The sequence below is a fragment of the Protopterus annectens genome, chromosome 15.part0 (genome assembly GCF_019279795.1).
Source record: "Protopterus annectens isolate FY-2018-M chromosome 15.part0, PAN1.0, whole genome shotgun sequence".
NCBI lineage: Eukaryota > Metazoa > Chordata > Ceratodontiformes > Protopteridae > Protopterus > Protopterus annectens.
Window position 1 is genome coordinate 264,422,534 of NC_056749.1, and position 23,230 is coordinate 264,445,763.

The 23,230-nt window shown below is 39.7% G+C and overlaps 1 protein-coding gene across 1 annotated transcript in view; it reads right to left on the minus strand.

Moving 5' to 3' along the window:
• TAF1 (TATA-box binding protein associated factor 1) overlaps window positions 1–23,230 on the minus strand; it is a 2,792,652-nt gene that overhangs the window by 358,393 nt on the left and 2,411,029 nt on the right. Inside the window, exon 37 of the mRNA XM_044057257.1 lies at window positions 6,599–6,724. Coding sequence (XP_043913192.1) covers window positions 6,599–6,724 — 126 coding nt within the window. The remainder of the gene's footprint in view (window positions 1–6,598; window positions 6,725–23,230) is intronic.

Below are 23,230 nucleotides of genomic sequence, written 5' to 3' on the forward strand. Positions count from 1 at the left end.
TTCTTATGGAAGAAATGCCTGGCGGAGGCTGGACAGATGAGGATTCCAGTCTAAACTTTTTAACATTCCTCTTCCCTAACAGCTGACCTTTGGGGCAGGAAGTCCCTTCCATTGTATCTCCAGCGAGAAGCTTAAGGCATTGGTTCTCATGATACAAAGAAGGGGAAGAAAGCCTACTCAGAAGGGTTTTAGGTAAGGAAGCCTGACAAATCAAACAAATCGTATGGTTGTCAGAAGCTTTTAGGCAAAAAAGACACTTATTGTGGCAGTGTTTATGAGGAATCTGTCTCCCGCACTGGCGTCTACCTTTCCTGGATAACATCAACCCCCTGAAGCAGCAACAAAAGCTAAGAAAAAAACAAAAATCCCAATGGGGTACTTATCTGCAATGGCTTGGTAACAGCAAGAAGATGTAGGTGTTGAAAGCGGAAAATGAAAGATGCGCTCAAATTAGCAAAAACAACATAGGCTTTCAGACCAATGATCTGGAGATGCATTCGGACAGACGGCAAAGAAGTTCTAAGGATGGTATGTTCAGACATCACCTTTATGCCCTACACTATGCAAAGCAGCATACATGTGACGTTTGGCATACCTTAAAGCAACAGTAGGCTTTGGTATACGGGCCAACGTTGGGCTATCCATGGCAGGGAATCTCATATGTTAGGAATACTGCAACAGCGAATGTAAGGACATCACTGGGTACAATGTATTTCAGTGCAGAACAGCAGCTATTACAGCAGTTTGAAAATGCAACTTTAAAGAAGTGCATAAAAAACAATAAATAGCACAGTAAACTTTTACAGTATAATGAAAATAAACAATGTTTCCAGATGTTTGTGTCTGTACAGGGCACTGACATACAGAGCTTTGTGTAAATATGTCAAATTTATACCAGCACTGGAAATACAGAAAACTGACTACTAAGCCTTCTGGCCAATAAAACTACTACACTTAAGAGACCTTTTGTGTGCTCCTCACCTCAGAAAGACCAGGTAAACACCTACTGATACAAGATGAATAATCCCAGTCCTCCTAATGTAAAATCATAACAACAGTGTCTGGACAGTAATGCATCAGGGAAAGAGATGGGTAGTAGAAGAAAGCCTGATCATAAGCTGCAGCTAACAGAAGGTGTGGAACTACATCTGGAAGGGACTTTTAAATGTGAGAAAAATAGATATCAGAAAATACTAGATTTCTTTTGGAAGGGGAACTAGGAAAAATCACAGAGATGAGACAGGCACAGATCTCCAAATCCCTCCTTACCTGACCTGAGGGAGGTAGACAACAGGGTTCCTCATCCTCACAGAAAGCCTGTACACTGGAAAAAGAAGCTGCTGTATATAACACAGACTGCTAAACAGGGCTTGAGGAAAAAAATGGTGCATCAGTTGGTAATCTCAAGAGCTTACTTACAGGCACCTGTAGCCACAGTCCGTACAATTTAGTTTTCTGGCCATATATGCATGAAGAGCAAAAAATGGGTTTATGCCAAACTTCTATTGGCTAGAAACTGCAAAATATGTCAGACAGTACTGAACAACTTGCGAGCTGAACTGGCAAGAGTTAAAGACAGGGTGTACCCGACCGGTAAAACACCCATGTAATCTCATGGATCTAACAGATAATCAAAATGGCAGGTTTATCTATAAAAGCAAAGACATGGCAAAAATGCAGAGTTTTTCCAAAACAAAAATTAGGCAAATGTAAGCTGTGATGTACTTTTTTAACTTGAGCTTTACTTCTTGAGAATCTCTCAAGAAAGCTTCATTAAATCAAATGAAGGGGAAGAAAGTACAGTTTTGTACCTACCATAAATGTAGATGTTCGAGGATCCCATTGCTGCAGTCCTATCTTTTCTGTCAGAAGACCCTAAAAGACAAGGCCCAAAATACCTGCACCAAAAATATGTACATATATAACAGAATATATACAAAAATTTAGCATGTAACCTCACCTACATCCTATCCCAAAGCAGAAGGGGAGGAGAGGGAGGCTGGAAATCAATAAAGAAAAGGAGCAGACAACATGCCTTGCAAAACAGCTGTGGCAAAAACCAGCCCTAGGACTTAGAGTAGATAGGAAGGTGATAATGCTTAGAGAAAGTATGCACTGAACCATAGCCCTAGTGGATGAGGCCCTAATCCAGCTGGAATCTCCTTGCCATGATGATAATCACATTTAAGAGACCTGAGGAGTTGTGTGTCAACTTACAGAAGATGCCAGATTGTTAGATGAAGAGTGAAGCTTGACATTGAGCAGAGATGACCATCCTTCTGAGATAATAGATGAGGAATCAGGCCACGGAGAGCCTTCCTTACCAGACTCCGTACTCCGTAGTAGTGGGTAGTGTTGCCGAGGCCAATCTGGAGCTATCAAAAATCATCCTTGCCCTGTGTTGTCCTGACCTTTAATAGTACCTTTGGAAGAAGAGGCCCAAAGAAGAAGACAGAGCATCCACTTTCTGTGCTGTGTGAAACCCCTTTGTGCAATACTGGCAGCTGGTGGTTTTAGTGGAAGCGAGAACAGATCTATGTCTGGAGTTCCCAAATTATTGTAATGACAGTGCAGTCCTGTGTCCATACATTTTGAGAGACCATATTTGATATGCAGTTTGGCATTCCTCAGCACCAGAGCTCATTGGAAGAATGATGAGAATAAGATACCATGAACTAAGGACTGTCAGACTGTCCTTGCAGTCACTGATGAATGAGAGAGGTGATGGAAGTAAAGTGATGATTTCTTTTGTTTGTCGGGGGTTAGCCATCTGGGCTGGCCTGCTGTATTCTCACTCTGCAGCACATGTCTTCTTGAGAGGAGACTGGACTTATTTTTTCGTGGAATACCAGAGCACCCTAGGCATCTTAGCACTGCATGTACATGTTCAGATGAAGAAGGTCTTCTTCTTTTTCTTGAGCCATCAGGCGGCAGTCCAAGTAAGGATAGATTTGAATTCCCTGAGCTTGAAGCCTGCTATCACTGGAGCCAGAACCTTTGAACTTCTCTAGGCGCAGTAGATAAATGAATGGCCAAATGATAGAAGAATTGAAATTTTCGAATTTCCAGCCTCATAACGAAGACTTCCCTGCAACTTAGCCGTATAGGCACATGAAGCTTGGGGGATTAAGGGATTTGTCGATAGTGCATCCATGAGCACAAGCCCAGAAGCTGTTGTAACGTCAACATCTTGAACTTGGGAATGTCCAGGAAAAAGTTGAGGAGAGAAATAAATCAAAAAAATCTCCACCGTGTTCCCTTCTTTGGTACTTAGGAACGATGAGAATAAAATCCTAGGCCTTTTCTGATGAGGGACTGGCTGAATGGCCCCTATCTGGAGTAACTGAGAGACTGCTTGTGAGCCTCTTTTCTTTGTGGAGGAGGAGCGTCTGGCATGCCTTGAAGGGGGCATTGTATGGAAAATAAAATCTGTAACCGTGGTGAATGATATCCAGCATCAAAAAGAGCTTACACCCACTTGTTCTTACACACTCAGACAACAATCCAACTCTTTACCTCAATACCTTCCCTCAAAGCATCCACCAAAGCCTTAGATTTCAATTGTGATGAATTCTGATTTTTTTTTAGCATGTGCATGACAATTCAATGCTCTCATGGCTAGAGTGGAAGAAGTATACACTTCTTTTCCCCACCTATCCAAAGCCCTTGCCTCTTTATCAGTGGGACAGGAAGCCTCTGCAATTCAACACAGGGAGAGGAGGAGCTAAGGGGGGTGCTGGGAAAAAAAAAACAAGAATTCCTAAGCCTTTTCCTGGAATCAGAATAATCCTGGCCTTCCCATTTAAAGTGCCCTCATGGGTGATGAGTCTCTGAAAATGAGAAATCCTCAGGAGGAGAAGCTGTGGAGTGTGGAATCATCCACATCAGAATCCAGAATAAGTAGGATACTCCTGCAACAGTGAAGTTGAGTTAAATTAAAACAAATACATTTTTCCTGTGGCTGCTGTGAATCTTGCAACGTCTCAAAGGTAAAACAGGTATAGAATGATAAAAATCTGAATAGTTTTGAGTATGCAAATGCTTTTAGTGGAAATGCAGTAAAACTTTTAGAACTTGAAACTAACTTCACAAATGTGCACACATCTACAGTACCTTCAGTTAAAAAAATCATTACTTGGACAATACACTACTTAACTCTTCCTTGCACTCACAATTATGATATTTTGAAAACAATAAAAGCATTATTCAAATTAAAACCAAACAGGAAGAACTTGTCATGAACTCATTTAAGCAGATAAACACAGCCACTGCCAAGTGACAATGCTATGGCTGCTGGACTGGCAGGTAGACTGCATTTCTGGAACGGGATCAAACTGGAGTCTAGTTCCCTCTAGAAAATATGCAACTGCTTTTTCAGCTTCAGAGTCAACGATAATTACAAATTCAGTACATATCTTCAGCTGCTGATTGAGACAGGCCCAAATACTTTTTCAGTTAGGATTCTTCCTTACCATTTGCCTGCTTAAACACTTTTATTTTGTATTCCTCATTTTCGCAAACTACGTCACTGCACAATATATACTATATTCCATCTCATGACCTACGCTCCCGTCACAAGTATCTACTATCTATTTACAAACCTCAAAGATCTAATGGGGTTAGTCTATATTTTCACTGTACTGTCAAATCATGGAATAGCAAAGCAATCGGACTTGTACTCCACTACTACTCCTTCAAGTCTAGAGTAAAAGAACATCTAACCAATAAATGGATCTGCCCGTGATCCTTGCCATCTTAATACTCTTTTCTATTCCCTTCTTCCAAACTCTTAATAGACTTTCTCTAGATATATCCTACTTCCCTTCCTGCTTTACCTATTTTCTAGCCTTACCTCTCTTTAATTCCTTAACATTCTAATGTCCTTTCTTTATATTCTTACACTAACCTTTAACTATTCCAGAATTTAACTGAAATGTACTATCCAGTTCTCCTGCCAGAAAAAGTATATGGCTTTTACGACATATTACTTATTCTGTTACATATTTTTCATGGATCATTATGTAACAAGCACATTAGGTACTCTCTTCTACCTTGTATATAATGTATGGTCAACTTTACTGCTTGCCTTTATATTTTGCTTATTTTTCTTTTATTGTATTTCACATATTGCACTATTTTATTACTGTATTAATATTTGTAACCGTTGTTCAATTTTCTAATTCTGTTTAATGTGTACTGTGGAGCTTTTCTCCCCGGGCCTCTGCTGAAAATGGGCTCATACCCAGTCGGACTTTCCCGGTAAACAAATGTCAAATAAATAAATACATAAATATTCTCTTTAAACAAATTTAAAGCTGCTTGAATACAAAATCTAATGTTAACTTTATTTTAAAGTAAAAGGTTTCTTTAATTTAATGCTGTTGCTGGTGATTTTTTTATTAGCCTAAGGATATGTACACCAGAACTGCTGGCTTTTGATTTTTGAAGAGACACTACTCAGACTACTGCAACCATACAAACATTTAATTGATGACTTACTTTAAGGGAAGAAAGTATTCACTTTACTGAAAAATATTTAGCGTGCATAATTAAGATGCTCAAGCAAAATAATTATATTCAAATTTCAATTAATGTTGGTAAGACTACACCGGAAAGCACTGGGTTCAGTTGGGTGAAATTCTGGAGGCCTTTAACAACTTTTTCTTTTTGCCACCACTCTTTAGCTGACTATCAGCTGCCACAAGCTTCTCGCCTCATTCACTGTGCCTACCTTAGCCTCCATCAGATTCACCCTGGATCCAATTCTGGGTCTGGTGAGATGATCAGGGAGAGTGGTGCAACATAATACTGATACTGGGGAGTGTGACCTAACCTCCCTCCCACCCCATGGCAGCCTTGCAAGCTACACAACTTGTGTCTTTGTCAGGTCCGTGCATGCTTCCATTCAGGTGCAACCTTCTGACCAAGTGGTACATCTTGTAACACAAAGCCTTCTTGGTTCGTAACACTTAACACAAGCCAAGGCTGCTGCCCACACCATATGGAAAGGTGAGCCAGTATCAGACACTTACTCCCATCCCCTATTCCAATCCTTCCAGGTCCTATGTTGCCCCTTGCACACAGGTTATGTGGAGTGCAATAAGGGCTATCTCTCTCTGTACCATGGGGCTGGCTCTAATAATTAAAACTCTTGATTTGTAGCTATATAGTACACCCTTACATGCGTGTGGCAAATGTTGGCTATTCCCTGAAGAAGCACTGTGCATTTATATGTTAATTGATGCCAGAGCTGCAGATTTAAAGTCCATACCATCAACTATAATTGGAAGCAGTGGTGTAGATAATGAGACTACAGACCTTATCTGCCAAAACTTGGTGGCAGCAGGTGGGATTATTTTCCTGTTCATTACATCCATTAAAAAACAGATGCCAAGTGCTAGACCAAAACTTCAAAAATGCTAATATCCATCTTGAAACAGTGTTCTAGAAATATGACAATGTTTATGAGACAACGACAAAAAATCCTACACTGTCTTCATTAATGATATTTTTTTCCCCTTCACTTTATTTCAGTGAAAAAGAAGAAAGAATGCTAATGCAGTGACATTCTAAAGCATATAAATGAATACAAGCTCACCTGCAATAATCTTTTGTCAGATGTGGCTGAAGGTGTAGGCATACTGGACATATTGCTCTCATCAAGATAAAGAGATGTGTCACGTGATGCACTAAGACAGGTATTGCTGTCATAATAATCAGGAGGCTGCAAAATAAAACAAATGTTTACATTCCATTGGTTCACAATACCATGAGGGCAGGAAAAACATGGTTAGTTATAATCCTCCTCCACTAATGACTCCATGACTCTATGTTAAGTGATATCACAGTGTCTCATCAACTAAGAATTGGTAAGCAAAGGTAAGGCATCAGTGCAGTGATTGGGTTACTGCCTGTGACACCAGTGCCATGGGTTCACCAAGTGTCCTTTAAGCCAAAGGGTAACATGTGGTATAACTGTCATTATTCTTGGTATTCTACAGACTAATAAGAGGTGACCTGTGTCTGACATTCAAGACATCCTCTGACCCAGTTCTGATGGATTTATTGCACATGAGCAAATGGCATCAGGGATACTCCGTCTAGGATCTAAACCTTTTTCTTCAACAGAAAAGTTTGGTGGGCCATGCATATCTATCAAGAGGATATTGCTGCTCTGGTGCAGACTCCCCATTCACATAAAAAGGTCATCGCTGTCCATATTCAAGTGCAACTAGGTTTTATGAATGGGAAACAGAATATTTACCCAACAACTGCCCCTTGAAAGTAACCCTACAGAACGGCATTTTCTTGCACACATTGTACCATACAGTCCACTGCCAAATCAATGAGCACTATAATGGTATTTCAGCTACAATCTTAACTTAAACAGCCTTAGAGGATGTTAAAGCAATATCTACTACATAATTATATGGAAATTTAAATTACAGCAACTTTCAATAAACTACTCTGCAAAACATGGTACTATGGCACAATATTTATTATGTACTGAAGCATTCTCTGTGGTATTACATGTGCAAGTAAGAGCAGCAACCATACTAATGGTGAACAACGGCAAGTCAGAACAAGTTTCACTTTATAGTATCAGCAATAGGAGATTTAACATGGCACTATGAAAAGTGTAAACTGTATCACTGGCATTGCTCTGGGGCAAACAGGAAATTGGGATAGGGTTCCTCAACAGTTTTCTGGATTGCATGCCTAGTAACCAGACATGTGACTGCACGAAACCAATTCATCTATGCAATTTTAATAATGAAGAAGTGCACAACACTAATTACTGTAGTACTTCAAAGTAACAAAAGTTACACACGTACCATAACATTAGATTTGAATGGATAACTCCATCTTCACCAACCAAAAGGACTTAGGCTGGCAGGAGATGAACATCCCAGCACTTAATACTTTCCCAGTCTACTGGCAGCTTCTCCTCTTATACATAATCCTGTGCAAAGGAGGATCCTCTCCAGATGTCAAACTGAGATGAAGGGAATTCAAATTACAAGCTATACGGACTTCCAAGATGGCTGCACATTTACAGCTTATTTCTAGCTCTCCCAGTGTGAAAACAGAAACTGAGCATAAAAGGCCAGCAGATTTGTTTTTATGTGAAAATTTCAATAACTGGCTAGTAAGTGCACTGCCTGCATGCCAGGAATAAAGAAATACAGAAGACCTGGAAAAAAATCAGCAACAAAACGTGAGGAAGAAACACTGACTGGGGAAAGTTCTGCAGCTGTTCAGCAAAAAACAACGTAACCTCCAGACATGAATTTCAGTAACCTACAGAAAGATACAAGATAACTGCACACAGACCTGCTTAAAATAAACAAAACACTGATGGAGTATATCAACACAAATAAAAGACTGAAAAAAATGGAAGAAGCTTTAAACAGATACTCAGATGAGATGGTAAAGCTGCAAAAATCAGAGGATGAAATGAAGAAAATGCTGGCTGAATATGAGACTGCTCAGGAGAAGATGTTTCAAAAATAATAGAATTGAGAGGAGAAAATCTTGAGATTTTCAGCAATACCAGAGAAGCTGGAAGGAACAGACTGCATTAATTTTATGAAAGCACAAATAAGCAACTGAACTGTTATTCCACAGCAGGAGTTGTTAGTTGAAAGGACACAGTGTGTGTACACTCCAAACCTGGTTATAAGAAAGCAACCTAGACCTGCAATAATAAAGATGCAATCCTACCAGCAGAAGAAAATGATTCAGACAAAACTGTGGCAGAAGAACAAAGTAATAAATGTGGGAAATAGCAGAGTGTTTGTGGAGAATGATTACTCGTACACCAAAAAGAAGGGGAGCAAATGTATTACACTATTCAATGAATGTCAAGATGCTGGTGTGAAATTCAGACTCTATACCCAGCTGTCTTCATGGTATTCTTCCCTGGAGGGATAAAATCATTTTTTGATGAAGTACATGCTAAGCAGGAAATACAAAAGTTTGTCCAACAAAAAGTAAGCTGTGAAACAGAAGGAGATTCTGCTTCTTGTTCTTCCAGTAATAAAGACAATATTGGACAGAAGGAAGGGAGCACAAGAGTTGACTAGAAGAACCAAGAGTACACTGGAAATGAAGCAGAGACCGATTTTTGGAGATGAACAGTAATAAAACCAGCAAAAATGTGGTATTATAATACAATAATTATATTTGAGAAATAGAACAAGAAAATCTGGAAATATTGGACATTTTCATAATTTGTTGGACTTGTAGTGGACTCTAAAGCATATGCCCTACTTCACGTCATTAATGTTCAGAAATGTGCTTTGGGTAGGGGAATAGGAGGGAGAAAATTAACTGCATGTAAAGATTTTTTTCCATTAAATAGTACTAATTTTGAGGCATGTGGTTTTCTTTACATGCTACAAAGTACAATTTTTCAGTTACTTTTAAGTATACTGGAGAGTGTAAAAAGGTGCTTTTTTTTCCTTTCCATTCATCCTTTTTCTCCCTTTCTTATTGTTCAGGTTTAAGAAACATAGGCACTGCAATGTAAAAAAAAAAAAAACTGGTTGAAAAAGCATGATAAAAAGAGAGATTGATGTGTTTTTCTCATTCTTGCATGGGGGAATGACTGGATAAACTATCTTAGATTGATTTAGTAACAATTTTTATGTGAGAACAAGTAAATGAAAAAGAACACTGAATATTATGAGGATTTTATTCTAAAAATACATGTATGTTCAGTAACAGTTTTGCAGCTGGCCTTCATGTTTCCATGGAAACGATCTGATAAAGAGAAACTGGCTGCCTGGTTCTCATGTCTGTATGGAGACAATCTGATAAAGAAAAACTGGATACAGTCTGGTGGAGAGTGACTGGCTGAGGGAAAAAAAAAGAAAAACTGACTAGGAGATAATGTTCTCTAAAGGCATTCAGGGGTTTTCCCAAGGTAGATAATGTCTCTGAAAGCATTCAGGGGCTTTTCCAAGGTAAATAATATCTCTGAAAGCATTCAGGGGCTTTAGCAAAGGTAGTTAATGTTCTCTGAAAGTATTTGGGGGTTTTCCCAACTGGGAGAGCTATAAAAATGAGACAAAACCAATCAGCACTTAGTAGAAGGGCAGCTGCACCATGCTTTTTAGCATGGATAACCTTTCTTTTAGGCTAACTCAAGTCTATGAGTATAGCTGTCAGTTTGGGACTTTTGTTCCTAGTAGGAGGGTAAAATTTCAATATTAGAAGGTGTACATAGCTTTGTGTGGTGGTATCAAGTTAATATGTTTTAGGGGTATTGGGGGTGTGGGTTTTCTGTTTGAGGGCTTTCAATAAAACAAAAAGTTTAATAAGACGTGACACAGGCTCAAATGAATATAACAAGAAGCAACTGTATAAAAGTTCAACCTGCCAAACAGTGTATTCAAGTAAAAAAAAAAAAAACTAGATATTTAACAAAAAAGGTGTATTATATAAAAGGCAGGAAAATAACTTTCTAAACAATGATGCTTTATATAATGTCCTTAAATGTAAATGGCCTCACTGATAAATACAAAAATGAAAGAGTAGTGAACTATATTAAAAATATAGAGTGCAAATAGCTATGTTACAGGAGACGCACTTAGAAATGAACATGTGAATTTGATAAAGGAAATCTTTCAGGATGGTTACTCAGCAGAATACCTGGACAAAGGAAAAGAGGAGTACTTATATTAACTGCAAGAGGAGCTCCAATGGTGATAGAATATAAAAAAGATAATAATGGCAGATTTGTAGTGCTAAGGGCTACTGGCAAGGGAGGAAGATTGTACTGGCACATATTTACATTCCACCTAAAACTGCTATAATGGAGCTTAAGAAAATTCTGGGAGAAATAATCAGTTTTCAGCAAGGAATATTACTTATAGGTGGGGACTGGAATTTGATATGCAGCAGTGAAGATGTGTCTGGGGGCCTAGAAGGAAAACTATAACAAAGGAAGGTAGATTTTTGAAAATATCTGGCATGGAAGATGTGAATTCAGCAATAGGAGTTTGGAGTGAATTTACATATTATCCCTCAAGCTATAAAAAAGAGGCTACATTACACAGAATTTACATTTCACAGGAATATGTGCATTTAATTGAACATCTTGACACTCAATCAATAATTATTTCAGATTATGCACCCATAAAAGCTAAAATAAAAGCAAAGGGTAATGAAATAAAAATGAGAAATTGGTGCCTATCTGTTGAAAAAGGGTCTATATCATGTGGTCAAAAGCTAATAATAGGAAACGACCACAACTTTGAAAACACCAGAACTTGAAGTTGCAATTGTGGGGGCCTGCGCCCCCTCCCCACAACCCAGCTAAATATATATACCAATTCTGAGATCAGACTACAGTGAGGAAAGGGCAAATACCCCTATCTACACTGTAGTGCGACCCCACAATAACAACTTTGAGTTCTGGTCTTTTTGAAGTTGTGGTCATTCACTATTATTACCTTTCAACCACATGATATAGACCCGAAATGAGGAATTTAAGAAATGGGTAGTAGAGATTATTCAGGAGCTGTTAGAGATGACCGAAATTTCTTCTGAAAATACTGCTAGGGAGTGGGATAAAATTAAAGTGGAATTTAAAAACTGGGTGGAAATTAAAGAAAGGGAGGTATAGTTAAGAAGTAACAAAAATTACATAGAGGGACTGACAAATGTTAAAGCACTGCAGAATAGGAGGAATCTCAGAACAAGAATAGAATCAACTGCAGAATGGTAGACAGAAAATGAGGAATTACCTTGATAATATGCACAAGTTTAGAAAGATTATTGTTAAGCAACTGTTTTTTGATAACAACACTAGAGCACAAAAACTTTTAGCATGATGACTCAGGCAACAGAATGCAAAAAGGGCCATCGCCAAACCTAGGGAGCCTAAAACAAGGAAGGTAACAAGAGATCCTGTAGAGATATTAGAAATATTTTGGAAATTCTATGGGAGTCTCTATAAAGCAGAGAAATATGACAATCAAGAAAAGATACAAATGGAAATGTTTATGGAAGAATTAAATATGCCAAGGTTAGAGATTGATGATGCTCGGTTACTAATGGTTAAGGTAGAAAGAGATGAGATAAAAATTGTGATGTATAACCAATCTACAGGAATGTCCCCAAAAAAGATGGCATTCTGTGGACGTTTGGAAACTAGGAGGAATAAAAATTGCTGAAGACGTGGAAGGCTTTGTTTAACTATATTTTAAGAGGAGAAGTACCAGCGTCCTGGAAGAAAGCAGTGATAACTTTAATACCTAAAAAGGGTAAAGATCCATCAGATCTAGCTTCATACAGGCCCATTTCAATACTATACCATGATTATAAAGTGCTCATGTCTACAATGGCTAAAAGAATGGCAAATGTAATGCCAAAACTGACAGATATGACTCAATGTGGTTTTGTGGGGGGGGAGGCAAACATTTGACAACATTAACAGAACACTAATGATCCAGAGGAAATCAAAATGTAAGAAAATACTATTATTGTTGGTGGGTCTTGATGCAGAGAAATCATGTGACAGTAAGCTGAGACTTTATGAGCAGGGTAATGGACACATTTGCATTTCCTGAAAAAAATTATAAGGTTTATTAGGAGGTTATATGAGGGATCAGAGGCACAAATTACAGTGGGTGGGGTCCTCTCTGATAATTTCTGCTTGAGCAGAAGAACCAGGCAGGGGTGTCCTCTTTCACCTTTATTATCTGCATTATATTTAGAACTACTGGCAAAGAAAATAAGGAACTCAGAAATTCAAGGATATAATTGGTCAGAGGCGGCCCATGCTACTGGACTGCAGCCCTCCCCCCCCAGCTGTAGAAGAAAGACCAAAGAAAGAAGAAAAAAAACTAAATAAAAGAAGAACAAAAATCGTGGACCTTTGCGCATGCGCACTAGCGGCATTTCCAACATCCAGACTGCTGCTGAACCAGTCCGGAGCATGCGCAAAGCTCTGGACTGATTCAGCAGCAGTCTGGAATAGAAACACAGCAGTCAGCATTCCAGAAGTCTATGCAGTTAGTTACAACTGCATAGACTGGAAAGGGATCGGACTGCAACTTCAGCAGGCTGGCCTGCTCTCGCAGGAAGGAAGGACGTCAACAAAGGATCGGGAAGCTTAGCGAGTGGATATATGGAGCTATACAGCAACGGAAGGCCCTGGACCTATGAACGTGTATTATTGCAAGCAACGGGGTGTGTGTGTGTGAAATGCCCCAGTTGCTGTATACTGGTGGCTAGAGAACACATGGTGGTGGGTAGAGAATACCTCAGGCTTGTACCCTATACCTTGGTTGTAGGTGGCAAGGGCCTGAATTCCCTACCCACCACCATTTGTAAAAAATTTGCAGATTTTTGCCTCATATTTGTTCTGTTCCTCATAAAATCTGTGGTTTCTGTATTTTTGTTACCTTACACCGTCAGTAGTGTAGTGGTGCAGTGGTAGCACTGTTGCCTGACAAAGTACAGTTGTGTACCATACCATAAATGTAGATGTTTGAGTGTATTCATTGTTGCAGTCATCACATTTGGGTTATCTGCTTGCAGTAGTCCTCAGTCGGCCTGATTATCAAAGTCTTGGGTCTTGCATCGGTTGCTGCCTCATCTTCCATGACGTCAGGTAGTCAGGAATATAAAGCATGCAGCCAACGCCATTACATCAGTTTTTCTTGCCCCAGACGTCATGTGCCCCCCTAATGGGAAGCAATTAAATATATATATATATATATATATATATATGTGTGTATATATATATATATATATATATATATATATATATATATATATATATATATATATATATATATATATATATATATATATATATATATATATATATATATATACATACACACACACACACACACACACACAAGATTATTCCTCCAGTAACAAAGCAAATACACCAAAAAGCTTTTAAGCATAGTAAAGGAGAGTAGAGGTATAGCCAAAAGAAGTCAGGGGGCTGGAGGGAGGGTAACCAGTATTGCAACAGAGAACACACTCAAACATCTACATTTATGGAAAGTGTACACAACTGTACTATGTTCTTCGTGTTTCACTGTTGCAGTTATCACACTTGGGTAGATTCCCAAAGCTAAGGATGGGAGGAGGAATTTAGATAGCATTAGGGCCAGCTAAAAGGCCCTGCAAGACTGCAGTGGCAAAGCCAGCTCTGGATTGACAGAAAATTTTTATATGGTAATTGCTTGGTGAAAGTATGTACAGAACTCCAGGTAGCAGCTTCTAGGATGTCCCTGGTAGGGACACCTCTGAGAAAGGCTGTAGAGGTAGATGCAGCCCTGGTTGAATGGGGTCTAATCCCCTGTGGGATAGGTTTTCCATGGTGCTTATAGCAGAAATGAATGCAATGGCCTATCCATTTAGAAATGGTTTGCTTTGGAATATCCTTCTCCTCTGCCCCTGCAGCAAATGCCACCAGCAGTTGTTCAGATTTCCTTTGAGGTTTAGTCATGTCCAAGTAAAAACTAATTTGTCTGTGCACATCTAAGGAGTGCAGTATCCTTCCCCCTTTGTTCTGTGGATTAGAAAAGAAGGTTGACAAATGAATGGTCTGATTAAGAGCCACACTGGATACCACCTTGGGTATGATGGAGGGATTGGTCCTGAGGGACACCCTGTCTGCATGAAAGATGATGAAAGGCTCCACTGCCATAAGGGCCTGTAATTCAGATAACCTTCTTGCTGAAGTGATTGCTAAAAGGAAGATTGTTTTCCAAGAAAGGAATTTTAACTCTGCACTTGCAGCTGGCTCAAAAGGAGGAAGAGTGAGTTTTTCCAATACAAAGTTAAGGCCCCAGGCTGGAATTGGGGCTCTCCTGAGTGGTCTTAAGTTTTTGGCCCCTCTGAGGAACTGCTTGAGCAGTGGATGAGAGAAGAGGGGTGGTTCTGTATTGTAATGAGCTGAAATGGCTGAGGCGTGAATTCTGATGGAGGAAAAAGAAAGGCCCTTGTGAAGCATCACAGTTAAGTATTGAAGAATCTGAGGTAAATTGGGCACTGCTGTGCCAATCCCTTGAGTATGGTTCCAGGCACAGAATTATTTCCATTTTTCAGCATAAGATTTTCTAGTACTAGGCCTCCTTGCCTCCAAAATGACATCCAACACAGCCAGGCTGCCAGGTTCAGGGTTTGAAGCTGAGGGTGCAGAATCTGGCTCTCCTGCTGGGACAGCAGGGTAAGGGTCTGAGGCAGATGCCATGGAGCCAGCAGTGACAAACTGCGCAAGAGGGGGTACCAGTGTTGGTGTGGCCAGTCTGGTGTGATCAGTATTGCCTGTTTGATCTTTAGTAGTACTTCGGAGAGGACAGGCAGAGGAGGAAAGGCATAAACTGATAGATTTTTTCCAACAGAAAGACAGAGCATCCACTTTCCAAGCTTGTTTGTGGGGAGTCCTTGTGCAGAATTTGTCCAATTGGTAGTTCTGGGGGGAGGCAAACAGGTCTATATCTGGGCTCCCCCATTTGCTTATCAACATGTTGAAAGTCTTTGGTTCCAGTTTCCACTCGTGTTGGTCCATGAGATTTCTGCTTAGTTCTTCTGCTAGTGTATTTAGTTTTCCTGACAGGAAATGTGCCTGTAGATGCACTTGGTAGCTCAAGGCTGTGTCCCACAGAATCATGGCTAGTCTGCATAGGGGGTAAGAATGGGTACCCCCCTGCTTGTTTATGTACCACATAACAGTGGTGCTGTCCGTCTTTACCATTAATTGTCCTGGAAGAATGTGGTCCTTGAAGGCTGTCAGAGCATTCTGTATAGCTAACATTTCTTTTTGATTGATATACAGGTGCATTTGACTTGGGTTCCATTTGCCCTGAATGCACTTCCCTGCCAGGTGAGCCCCCGCATGCATAGCCTGATGCGTCTGTTGTTAGAGTTTGGGTGGCAGGGGGTGGAGTGAATGGTAGTCCCTTGTTTTGGTGGCAGGCCTCTGCCCAACAAAGGAACTCTAACCGTAGGCAAGGTATGACAGGAATCATTGCTTCCAGATCCTGAGAATGTTGACACCATAGGCTTTTTAGACACCATTGTAGTTTCCTCATATGGAATTAGTAGAATGCAGGAGGCCATGAACCCCAAGGCTTGCAGTATTTTCCTTGCAGATAGCATGGTTTTTATGACCATTAGTTTGAAGTAAGTTGTCAAATGATTTTATTTCTCTGGCGTGAGGAAAGCCATCTGGGAAGTTGTGTTCAAGCTTGCTCCCAGGAACATAATTTGTTGACAGGGTACCAGATGAGATTTTATTTCGTTTATGGTGTACCCCAGACAAGTTAGCACGTTCTGTACAAATGCCAGATGATTCAAAAGTATGTCCTGGCTTTCTGTCTGAATTAGACAACTGTCCAGGTATGGGTATATTTGAATATTTATTTGCCTGTAAAATGCAATGACTGGAGCTAAGCACTTTGTGAATACCCTGGGCGCAGTAGATAAGCCAAAGGGCAGTGCAGAGAACTGACAGTGCGTGTAGCCTGCTTTGAAGCGTAGGTATCTTCTGCAAGATTCCCTGATTGGGATGTGCAGGTAGGCCTCCTTTAAATCCAGTGTTGCCAACCAGGCATCTTTGACTAGCATAGGAAGTAACTGGTGAAGAGTTAGCATCTTGAATTTTGGAATCACCAAAAAGGTGTTTAAGATGGAAAGGTCAAGGATGGGATGCCATGAATTGTCTTTTCTGGGTACCAGGAAAAGTCTTGAGTAGATACCTTGTCCCTTTTCCTCTTCTGGTACAATTTGAATAGCCTTTATTCTTAAAAGAGGGAGTACTTGCTTTTGAGCCTCTGCCCACTGATTTGGGGGTAGATCTGGCCAACTGTATGGGGTTGGTAACTTGTGGAAGTGAAGTCTGTATCCCTGGGAAACTATATTTAAAACCCATTTGTCCTGGGTAATGAATTCCCAGTTTTTTTGCCTGCAGAGCAATCTTTCCCCCCTAAAGGAGCAGTCAGTTGAGAAGTGCTTGGAAGTTTTAAAGTTAAGTCATTGAGACAGTTTACCATAGGGGGAGTCTTACTACTACCTGATTTGGAAGTGGGAGCCCCCCCCACTGCTTAGTCCTGTGCATACCCTGGGACTGAAGCCTGGGTGTTCTGCTAGTTCTGGGTTTGGACTGGGAAGGCCTGGAAGAGGCAAGAAAAGACCAGTTCTTAGAGGGCTAATGCCTACTAAATCTTGGAGGTTGTACTTGTAAGAAATCTTTCACAGTTTGCATAGATTTAGTTTTTTCCTCCATCTTTTTAAGAACTTCTTCTGCTTTGTTGCCAAACAGGAGGTCCTGATTTAAGGGATCATCCAGCAGTTTAGCTTTAACATGATCTGGCAAAGACTGCTCCTTAAGCCAAGCATGTCTTCTAAGTACAGACCCAGTGACAGCAGCTTTGCAAGATGCCTCTAGTGAATCAAAACCACACTGCAAAGTATGCTTTCCAACCTGTTCAGCAGAATGCATTAAATCCTGTAAATCCTTATTTTCAGCACAGTCAGGAATCAACATTATTTTCTGCTTAAGCAATCCAATAATATGCTGCTGATACTTTAACATATGAAACTGGCAGTTTAAGGCCCTAAGGGCCAAAGCTGCAGAAGTGTATACCTTCTTACCCCATCTATCCAGTGCACTGGAGTCTCTATCAGAGGGGGTAGGATTTTTGGCAGTAGTAGCCTTAATGCCCTTGGGTCCCTGTGAAATGGTCTCAGGATCCGCTGTAGAATTTTTAAAAAGTAACTTGTGAGAATCAGGAACCCTGTAATATCTATCAGGTTTTCTGGGAGCAGGAGGTAGAGAGTCAGGGGCCAAGCTAGATTCCGAAAAGGCATAATCAACAATGTCTAGTACAGGAGGGATAGCTAAAGGCCTGTGTCCCTAAGACTCTCTTTAGAATCAGAGTAATCCCGGCTTTCCCAGCAAAAGTGCTCCCTAAGAGTATGCAGGGTTTCACCAAAAGAGAAATCCTCTGGGGGGAAGCAGAGGGAATAGAGTCCTCTGCATCAGAATCCTCATAGGTAGATAAGGGTAAATCCTGGCCATCAGAAGAAACAGAAATTTCAGAATCCTGGGCAGAAGTATCAAAAGCAAATTCAGTCCTAGGTCTCCTGGAGGGGGAAGGTTGGCTTCCCCTGATTAAAGTAATAAGGTCTTCAGCCATTCTTATCATTTGTTTTTTAGGCATAGAGGCCTTACCATGCGGTCTAGGCATGGTTCGAGTTTTAGGTCTTGAAGAAGAAGATGGCGTTGGTTTAATATGCAAGTCAGCAGGCCTGACTACACCCTCAGAAGCCGGGACCTGCACAGCGGCTCCGGAACCATCCAAGGTAGAGACATCCGCAGGTGCCACAGTTAAAGCATCTCGCGGCATACCGGACTCCGAATGGGTCTCAGTGGAGGCCTGCGAATCTGAAGTAACAGGTATCAGGGGCTGCGAAGGTGCCTCACTGAGTACTGACAAACTGGCGACTGGCTTAGGAGAAGTGTCGTCGGCAGCTTTGGACCTAAGCGGTCTGTCTCTGTCTTTATCTTTGCGTTTTTTCGGAATGTTGGTAGTTGGATGGCTTACCGAAGACATATCTGGATAATTAAACCGAGTAACAAAATATTTAGAAGCTTAAATATACCGATGATGAATAGTTCTTTGCTTAAATAAGGCACAAAACCGACAGCAAGGTACATCGTGGTCAGGGCCAAGGCAAGGAATACAGTCCAAATTAAAATCGTTGTGAGGTATTTGCTTTCTACAAGAAATACAATTATTGACTTTTACTGACATCGGATTAGAGCAAGAAAAAGTTTCCCCAACGCAGTACTTAGCTTTAGTTGAAGACTTCAGTTCTGAAACTCGAAAACGAAATTTTCAGGAGTCGGCCGACCGGCACTTGCGAACTGCTTCTGCTTCGGGCACCACACAGCAAGAAAGACTGATATATTGGCGGTGGCTGCATATTTTATACCCCTGACTACTTGACGTCACGGCAGATGAGAGAGCAACTGACGCAGGACCCAAGACTTTGATAATCAGGCCGACTGAGGGCTACTGCAATCAGATAACCCAAATGTGATGACTGCAACAGTGAAACACGAAGAACATCTACAGGTTCTCTGGTTTGATTCTTGGCTGGGGTGCCTTCTGTGTGGAGTCTGCATGTTCTCCCAGTCTTAAAAAGACATATGTCTGGAGTGTTTCTCCCTAGGCCTCTGCTGAAAATTGGCTTTTGCTCCAAGTCAGACTTTCCTGGTTAACAAATATTAAATAAATAAAAATAACAGGCATTTGAATTTCAGACTTCATATTCTTCAGAAAGTACATGGTAACACAAAATCTTTTATTCTAGCAATTTTCTTTTATAACATGGGTATTTGAAATTTGTCCCTATTTTGGGGGTGTATTCCCCCATTATTGGCTTTGTTCAGGTGTTTTGTGCTAAGAGGTTGACAGCTATGTTGAGAACTGAATTCACTAAATGGTAGTCATTTAAGTTTCAGTCTTCCCTCTGTTTCACAAAACAAATGATTTGGCACAGTGGTATGTTGCTCTGACTGTTTTGCACAGGGTCCTGGGTTCAATACTTGGCAGTGAAATGTATGGAGATAACAAAGCATTTTTTTCTAGCAACTTTCCAACATTAGACAAGCAATGTTTAAAATGTGTCCCTTGTTTTTGAGCTTTTGCCCCCACCAATATATTTTGGCTTTTTCCAGATTTCTTGTGCTGCAAAGTTCAGAGATACAGCCGAGTATCAAGTAGATTTTACAAGAAGCTGAGAGCTGCAGGGGAACAAAAGTTTAGTGCTGCTTATGCTGTGTCTGCTTGCATTGTTAATAGCACAACAGGTAGCGTACTTCCGTTTGATGCAGAAGGCTATGGGTTCTACTCCCATAGTAGATAGATGCATTGCTGATACTGTACTGTGTTGTAAAGCTGATGGATGCTGCAGTTCCTTTTGGCAAAATACCAAGTAACTATGAACCTGTTATCAGTTTGCCATTCATTCCCTATTGCAATATTACTAGCTTATCATTTTTTTAATGCAACATAGGCAATTTATTCCTCAAGGGCAACATGTACTTTATTTGTAAATGAAACAATGAAATATAAAGTTGTTTGCTAGCAGCAACCTCTTCATTAGTTACATATTTCTTTAATGTGGAATTATTTAGATGACTTTTACTTCTTCAGAGATTGTGCATATTTACTGATACTGGTGGACTGTAGAAGTTTGAGTAGTCTTTTATGATGGAAATGTTCTGAATTGGGCAGTTTTGTCATTATTGGTGCATGCATTTTGTTTAATTGTTTACTGGAAAAATGTTAATGAATTGGACAGTTTTATCATTATTGGTGCATGCATTTTGTTTCATTCTTTACTGGAAAAATGTTCAAAACAATAAATTTAAAACGCCCGCTAACAACTGTACTGTATTGCACAAGGAATATAATTTAATACAATCAGGAAGGTGTATCAAAGAGCACGAGTATGGTTTGTGTGCAAGGGGCCTATGATTTGAAAACAGCCCAAAGTTAATCTTTATCTGCCACTGGCAAAATGTATTTTCTTTGAATGTAGGTTTCAATGCTGTTTCAATGAATGTGAGTTTCAAGGGCACAGAAGTTTTAATGCCAAGTCTGTTTTCATTGTAAAACTGCATTGCTTTGTTTAGCAGATGTCTTAGTGCTTGTTCTGTAAAATGCAAAATAAAACTTTCAAATGAAGTCCAAATCATCGCAGAAGTAAAGCAATATGCACATTAGTGTTTAAGGTAAATGGGGTGAAATAGCCAAGTAATGGTTCATTGGAATGGCTGCAGGGGGGAGGCTCCATTCGACCATGATTTTGTGAGGGGGAAGGGTGGCAAACTCAAAGACAGCCCGGCTGAACTATACCTCTCAACTGTCCAGATTTCCACAGAATGAATAGATTTTTGCTTCTTATTTTTGGTTTGTTCCTCATAAAATTTGTGGTTTTCTGGCAAATCATTTATGAATTAAGTCACTAAATAATGACAGACACTGAGTTTCAGACTTCATAACCTTCAGAAAAATGCATGCTTTAAGACCGGTTATATTCTATCAACTGTCTCAGTTTATACAAATGCAATTTTTAGTACTGTTTATATGTTCCCCCAATATATTTGGCCTTGTCCAGATTTCCTGCATTAACAGGTAGAGAGGTACGTGCAAATAAATTGCTTTATAGAATTAGGCATATCCCAACCTCTCAATTGTCCCCAATTTTAGCTCAAAATGTTGCTCTTCCCCTAATAATCCCTCCACAAAATTGCAATTTTGGAAGAAAATGTGGAGGGTTTACAATTAATAAATAACTGTAACAATCAGTTATACACTACTTTCATTTCAGAAATGCATGTAGATTATTTTATTTTGTCAGCAGCTCGTTATTAGTACTAATATTAAAAAAAGTGTCCCTTCTTTGACACGTTCCCAGCTGTATTGTGTGGCTATTTTATATTTTTGCATCAGATTTTTGGTCTATTTTTCATAAAATTGTGTTTTTTTGGCAAATTTGTGACAAATCATTAAAGACTGAAGTTAGAAAATAATGACAGACATTTGAGTTTCAGATTTTATACCATTCAGAAAATTCATACTAATGCAAGACCTACTATTATCTTTCTAAGTTTATAAGAGCAATATTTAAAAATTGTCCTTATTTTTGGGCCTTTGTCCCACTTCTATGTATGGCTTTGCCCAGATGTCTTGCTCTGAGGTTGAGAGGTATGACAAATGTATCAGGGCCACCACAGTCAGAGATATTTCAAATTGTGACATACTTGTTGCACCCCACTACCCCATGTAGTGACTCTGGATGTGCCAAGCTAGGCAAGGAGCAGTTATGCAGTGTAAATGTGCAGAGTATCCCCCCATCCAGGGTAGACACAAGTACTACAGTTCCTTGATTTTGCAGAATGTTCTGGTTTCTGTCATATTTTTATACTGTTGATTTATGCTTATAATTATTCAAAAAGTGCCTGTTGCTCTGTGTTTAAGCAGCACTGCTTTAATGACCATCAGGTAAGCTTGTCTGAGATTGTAAGATGCAAGTAAGCTTTAATAAGCATACTGTTAAAGAATTGCCAACATTGAAAGCCTTTCTGTTGTTGCCATGCAGAAAATACTTACATAACTAGATAACGTATAAGCCTTGGGTATTGAAATGCATATGACAGTATTTGTAATAAAGGACAAGATTACATTATTTTAAGAAGCTCATTACATTTGTTGGAGACTTGCAGTCATCTTTGCAGGCTTTACCTGTAAACTAAACAGAATGCCAATCTATCACGTATGGTCCATAACCTGTAGAGTAGTCCTTTAAGCAATGTATCTTGAGCTTGTTTCTTGTTTGCTTTTCATTTTTCACTTTGATCATGTTTTCCCCATGAAACAAGTAGATAATTCTTGTCAGGCAGCAGGTCTTTTTTGGATAAGAAACATTTTTACAAGTGGGTGTATCACAGACATTACTACTTTCGGCATGTTACTTGGTACTTTAATAAAGCTGAATATAAATTATAATAATTAAATTATAATTAGAACTGCAGTGCAGGGAGAAGTGGTTTGAGTTGATTGCTGCTTGTTTTTCGTATACTTGATTTGGACTGGCATTCCAGTAATGTATTTAAAAAGTAATTTATTTTTTGCTGCCTCACAACCTTTTTGTTTCCATTTAGATATTAAGTAAGCTGTCATGCAGACAATGCATTGAAATGTGTTTTTTCTTCTACACTTTATTTTGTCTTGACTGGATTCTCATAATGACGGTCTGGCACCCAGGGCAGTGTATTTAATTAAAGTTACAGTTTTTGTGGTTTTGTGCATAGCTCCTCCCCTTTCTAGTTGGCCAAACCCCTTCCCATTGACCCTACACATTCAGCTGTCTCCTGCAGCCCCACTTTGATTGGAAGTCACCAGCCGCCACTGTAATTGGTATGGTAGTCAAGAAAAGCTGGCCTTATTTGCAGACATTATTTTGTACCTGACAGAAACAGAAAGAGACACTCCAGTGTTGTGGAGCATTTTGAGACAGTTTCAGATGTTTTTGGGATATTAAAGTAATGAAGCAAAAACAAAGACAGTAGCAGTAAATTATATACCCACACACTAACTGCTTCAGGAATATCCATATTTATGGGGACATGATGAAAAAAGAAGTTATATACTTACCATCACATTCCATCCAAGCCTTTTTT